This window comes from Eleutherodactylus coqui, chromosome 5 (genome assembly GCF_035609145.1).
Source record: "Eleutherodactylus coqui strain aEleCoq1 chromosome 5, aEleCoq1.hap1, whole genome shotgun sequence".
Lineage (NCBI taxonomy): Eukaryota > Metazoa > Chordata > Amphibia > Anura > Eleutherodactylidae > Eleutherodactylus > Eleutherodactylus coqui.
In genome coordinates this window covers 17,080,073-17,085,958 of record NC_089841.1, presented here as the reverse complement: position 1 = coordinate 17,085,958, position 5,886 = coordinate 17,080,073, and the positions used below count along the sequence as shown (strand labels likewise).

The 5,886-nt window shown below is 42.8% G+C and overlaps 1 protein-coding gene across 1 annotated transcript; it reads right to left on the bottom strand.

Annotated features, from left to right (window-relative positions):
• Nucleotides 1–884: 884 nt before the first annotated feature.
• On the bottom strand, nt 885–2,411 carry LOC136628706 (gastrula zinc finger protein XlCGF66.1-like). Its single transcript, XM_066604810.1, has 3 exons — nt 1,465–2,411; nt 1,108–1,287; nt 885–1,025 (listed from the first exon to the last, which is right to left on the bottom strand). The coding sequence occupies exons 1-3, from the start codon at nt 1,543–1,545 to the stop codon at nt 885–887; spliced, it is 402 nt and encodes a 133-aa protein (XP_066460907.1). The 5' UTR covers nt 1,546–2,411.
• Nucleotides 2,412–5,886: the final 3,475 nt, after the last annotated feature.

The following is a 5,886-nucleotide window of genomic DNA, read 5'->3' as shown; positions in this document are numbered from 1 at the left end:
CTTCCGATATTTAAGGCACTTGTCTGTCTCACAAGCACACCTAGTGGGAATGGGGCTGCATTTACATATTCCTATGAACTTGGTTAACAGTAAAGTACTGCCTATGTAATGGGCATTGTGGCCCGTCTCTTGCTGACAGACTGAAGGATTAGTTTACCTACCTTTATATACCTTGTTGACAGTTGGAATGCCTCCAATTAACTATTCCAGAGTACCAAACTGTAGATATCAATCTGCTACAAATACGATTTTAAATTCTTAGACAGTCTAAGTGATGGCGGCCCCTTATATATAGGGGCCTGAACCGACCCGCACAAACACCTCCAGCAGGAATACCACAGAGGTGTATCTTGGCCCAGCCGGGTCACAAGCTCTTATTTATATGTTCTACTTATATCACATCACAAGTCGTTCCTCTCTAGATGTAGTTTATGGGGGTATCTGACTACAGAAGTTTAAGTTGATGGTAGAAAGGCTCACACAAGATCTGCTAACGACCCGTTTCAGAAGAGACGATGAAATTCTCCCCATGAGATGACTTGTTCCCAATGATGTCCGTCAGCATTGTCCTTCAGAACCTTCTAACCAATATACAGGATTTATTTGTTATTTACCTTAATAAGCACAACCTGACAAGTCATCCTACTGTTATAATTCTTACAAGTTGGACCTGCGGGTCCATTTCAACCAAGCTGGTATTGATATGTACTGCGGCTCATTATGTTATGAATGATTCACATCTCAACTATTATCTCTCAATAAAAAGGGATTGTTCAAAAAAAGACATCAAAGAGATGAAGAAAGATATCAGCATGGAAGACATATAAGATCACAAGATAAACCAGGATATATAAATAGTCTATCAGCAAGATGTGCATGAACATTTAGTCCTGTCTATTACCTGGTGATGCGAGCGGCTGGCGGGCCTCCATCATGGCCTCCTTGTACAGATCCTTGTGTCCTTCTAAATACTCCCACTCCTCCATGGAGAAATAGACAGCGACATCCTGACACCTTATAGGAACCTGACAACACAATATACAGTCATCACCCAGAAGCCTCCAGTGCTGTTACTGTATAATGTCCCAGCATTCCCTGCAGCGTCACCTCTCCAGTCAGCAGCTCAATCATCTTGTTGGTGAGTTCTAGAATCTTCTGTTCATTGATGTCCTCATGTGCCAGGGGGTGGGGTGAGGGCCCTGTGGTTGAGCTGAGGGGTCTTCCCCATCCATCACACACAGGGGCCCGACAGCCATCACCAGATGTCTTCTTTACTACTGCGTAATCCTGTATATTAGGGAGGGACGTTAATAAATATCACTGCAGACATTTTCAGTGACATCATCTGTTATTACCATAGATAAGAATGACGTATTGTAACATCATCAGAATCCCCCCCTCCAGTGACATCATCTGTTATCATAGATAAAAATGATGTAATATGACATCATCAGAATCTCTCACCTCTATAGTAAGCTTGAAGAGTATCTCTACAGTGAGATATATCATACGTTTCACCATCTTCCTTCTGTCCTTCTCCATCATGAATGGTGAATCTGGAATAAAATATTATATAGAAGATAGAGGATCCGATTTTGTACGACCTGAATAAAGAGAAGATGAGCCAATATAAAATCCATTTAAGTCCTTTATCAGGAGTTTTATGATGCCTAATTGATAGATATTGACAGGCAGACCAAATGTGACCGGGTCAGCAGGGACCCGCCCCCATGACTCTTCTCCACATTCCTTTCTGGTCTTTGGATAATTGTTCATGTATAACCCCGCAGTGTCCCAGAGAACATACTGTAGATGTCTGTAATGTGGGCGCCGGTCAGGATATTATGCTGCCTGTAGTTCGGGGAGTGTAAGACTCCTCACAGGTTCCCTTTATCATAGAACCAGGCTGATGAAGGCTTGTATTATGTGGCAAGATGCCATTTTTAAGAATGCCATTTAATGTGCCGTATAATGAAAAAGGAAACATATATAAACCAACTTTCCATAGTTTAGCAATAAAAGCATTCTACCATTGTTTTCTATTACTGTGAGGTAATAATGACGTTTCCTTTATTCTCGGTGTCAGACTGCAGCGCTTCCAAATTTATAAAGTTTTGTTTCTGTTTAAAAAAATATGTCAACTTTTGGGTCATTAAATTCAGAGGTTCACACGTTTTTCTTTTTGGGTCTGTGTGATTCCTTGTGCTTTGCAGGCCGAGCTGTAGATGTTGTTGGGAGCATTTTAGTGCACATTGGAGTTCTTGATCTTTTTTTTAATTCCATTTTTCTGAAAAGACGAGGTGACCAAAAAACAGCAATTCTGGCAATGAAGATTGGTTTAACTGTTGAAAGCGTAAAATAAATCAGCTTTTTGAATGCACTGATATAAATAATAAAAACAAAGAATTTAATTATTTCAATATTTTTTTCAGAAAAGGACACCCCAAAATGATATCATTGGATATATGGATGCGTATAGAATATATATATATATATATATATATATATATATATATATATATATTTATATATATTATATATATACACACACATCCATACATCCAATGATTTGATTTTGGGGTGACCTTTTCTGAAAAAAAATAGAAATAACTATTAAATTCTTTTTTTTAGACAAAAGACTGATGAAGTACCAGAAAGAGAGAGCTGCGTGGTAACGTGGCAATCTTAGGGGGTGGGGCGTGGCCTAACCGGGGACCAGGGCGGACGCCTGAGTGAGAGCTCCTCCGGGTTTACACCCATTCCAACGACCAAGAGGCAATCAGTTGAGCAGACTTGCATTTAAAAGAATATGGAAACCGAGGAGACCACCATAGATAAGAACTTCTATAGCTACCCCTTGAAAGATGGAGGAGTTCTTCCCTGCGCAAGATGGCGCCGGCTAATATGTGGGTCAGTGTCGCTATGGAGGAGAGAGGGGGGGGGACTCTGACTCTATTTACTGCCTATCGGACTGGCAGGAGTCAAAGCAGCTGGGGAGCGCGGGGAAGAGTGTGGAGAATGCAGTGCTTCGGTGTGCGGGGCGTAGCCGGGGAGCGACAATGAAGCGGCGCACTCTGAGAGACTGCTGCAGGCTCAGATGGTACAGCAGAAGTCTACCAAGCTCTCCCCTCTCGGCTCGGAGACCGGCAGGCAGGCAACCTTCGGGTGGCAGAGGGGACCTGAGGAGCAGTGAGAGGACACATGTCGGCAGCACACTGGAGAGCTGCTGCTTATTGAACTTAAGACAGCACAGCAGAAGGTTCCCCCGCTTAGCACAGAGCATGGGAACCAGGATCTTCCAGGCAGCTATCGGTGTATGGAGGGGAGCCGGGGAGCAGGGAAAGGACATGCGTCGGCTCTCTCCGGGGTGCTGCAGCAGGACCCAACCTACTATAACAAATAAGTCCCAAGTTCAACCCACTGCCAGACAGTTCTTTAGCTTAGACTTGCCATCTAACGAGTCCCAAACAGACACGACACCACAAGTGTCCCTCAGCCTAAGGGCTGCAACTAATAAAGACCACATCGACTTGCTTCAATCCTCCAACTCACCAGAACATTTTATTAACCCCTTAAGGACATGGCCTATTTTGGGCTTAAGGACCAATTTGGAAAAATTCACAATTTTCAAACTTTGAATTTTCCTTTTTGTAAGACAAAGTCAAACGCCAGAACATAGTTAATAATTAAACTTTCCCATAGGCCTACTTTACACTACAATAGCTTTTCAAGCGTTATTTTATTTTTTCGGGCTCCACAAAGTATATCAATTTAGCAGTATATTTTCAAATTCACTAGCAAATTCCAAAATCATTTTAGATGTGGATTTTAAGAGCCTGTATATCAGAAAACCCCCATAAAACCCCCATTTTAAAAACTGCACCCTTCAAAGAATTCAAAACGGCATTTAGGAAGTTTATTAACCCTTTAGATGTTTTACAGGAATTAAAGAAAAGTGCATCAGAAATTAGAAAAATTCCATTTTTCTACAGATTTTCAATTTAAAACCATTTTTTTCCTATAAAACAGCAGGAGTTGGCAGAGAAACAAAACTCAGTATGTATTACCAGGATTCTTCAGTTTTTAGAAATGCCCCGTATGTGGGCATAAACTGTTGTTCGGGCACATGGCAGGGCTCAGAAGGGAAGGAGCGCTATTGGGCTTTTTGAATGCAGATTTTGTTAGAATACTTTTCAGACCCCATGTAGTGTTTGCAGCCCCTGAGGTACCAGTACATTTGAAACCCCCAGGAACTGACCCCATCTTGGAAACTAGACCCCTCAGGGAAATTGTTAAGGGGTGTAGTGAGCGTTTTCAACCCCCAGGTGTTTGAGGAATTTTTTTTAACAATTTGAGTTGAAAACGAAAAATTCTATTTTTCCAATAATGTTTAGCTTTAGGCCCAGATTTATATTTTTTTACCAGGAGCAGAAGGAGAAAAAGTACCCCATGATGCGTTACACAATAGCTCCTGAGCACGGAAATGCCCCATATGTAGACGTAAACTGTTTGGGCACATGGCAGGGCTCAAAAGGAGAGGAGCGCTTTTTGAATGCAGATTTTGCTGGAATCATTTTCAGACCCCATGTAGTGCTTGCAGCCCCTGAGGTACCACTACATTTGAAGCCCCAATTTTGGAAACTAGACCTTTCAGAAAATTCATCAAGGGTTGAAGTGAGCGTTTTGAACTCATAGATGTTTCAAGAATGTTTTTAACAATTTGAGTTGAATACAGAAAATTCCATTTTTTCCAGTAATCTTTAGCTTTAGTCCCAGATTTATATTTTTTTACCAGGAGCAGAAAGAGAAAAGGTACCCCATGATGCGTTATCCAATTGCTCCTGTTCGCAGAAATGCCCCATATATGGACATAAACTGTTTGGGCACATGGCAGGGCTCAGAAGGGAAGGACTTACCATGTGGTTTATGTACAAGCTGTGCGAAGTACATCGGGGTAAAACGTCAGGGCAATAGTAAAATTACAATTTCAGGGTTGTGTGGTATGTCTTAAAACAATGTTTTATACACAGGCCGGGTTGTGTGGGGCCCGTTTCACAATGATACATGGTGTCCTTTCTTATCCATTGTTTGTAGCAGACTCTGCACTTTCTTGGGTCCTTCCCTTCTTCTCAGTGGAGGGAATTTCACTGGGAAAGTGAAGCCCTGGTACAATCCTCGTGGCCTCGCTTCCAAAAGTACTGGGCCTCTCCCATCTCCTGGTCCCCAAATATTAAGGCCTTGATAATGTCCTCCTGAAATTCGAAGAAGGTGCCCCTCTGGCCTGAACCTCGGAACAGCACGTAGGCATTATACAGTGCCATCTGTAGGAAGTGCACAGCCAGTTTTTTTGTACCACACCCATGTTTTCCGCATGGCATTATACGGCTCCAGTACCTGGTCTGATAGCTCTACCCCTCCCATGTACTTATTATAGTCGAGGACACAGTCTGGTTTAGGAGTTTCTGTACTGGTACCTCGTACTGGGCAGGGGGTACTGCTGTGGCCGTGTATTGTGGTCAATATAAGGACATCCCTCTTGTCCTTATATTTGGCGAACAATACATTGTCACTACATTGTGCCCGGCTCTCTCCCCTTCTGAGCAGTTGCCCAAGAAGCATCTTAGGGAGGCTTCTTTGATTTTTTCGGATGGTGCCACATGCCACAGTTCCTCTAGAAGCAAGGCACCAGGGGTACACTGGTATAAAAGTTATCCAGGTACAGATGGTAACCCTGGTCTAACAGTGGGTACACCAGTTCCCACAAAATTTTCCCTGTTGCTCCCAGCATGGGGGGGCATTCTGGGGGCTCAATTTTGGTGTCCTTTGCCTCATAAATGCGGAACTTGTACAATTTCACCCCATACCGTGCCCGCTTACTGGGCAAGT

Bases quoted from the DNA above. Each gene is read 5' to 3' on its own strand.
- LOC136628706 (XM_066604810.1), bottom strand. From the start codon at position 1,545: ATGATGGAGAAGGACAGAAGGAAGATGGTGAAACGTATGATATATCTC. The intron at 1,288-1,464 runs GTGAGAGATTCT...CCTAATATACAG, and splicing joins TCTTCAAGCTTACTATAGAG to GATTACGCAGTAGTAAAGAA. The intron at 1,026-1,107 runs GTGACGCTGCAG...TTGTGTTGTCAG, and splicing joins TTGAGCTGCTGACTGGAGAG to GTTCCTATAAGGTGTCAGGA.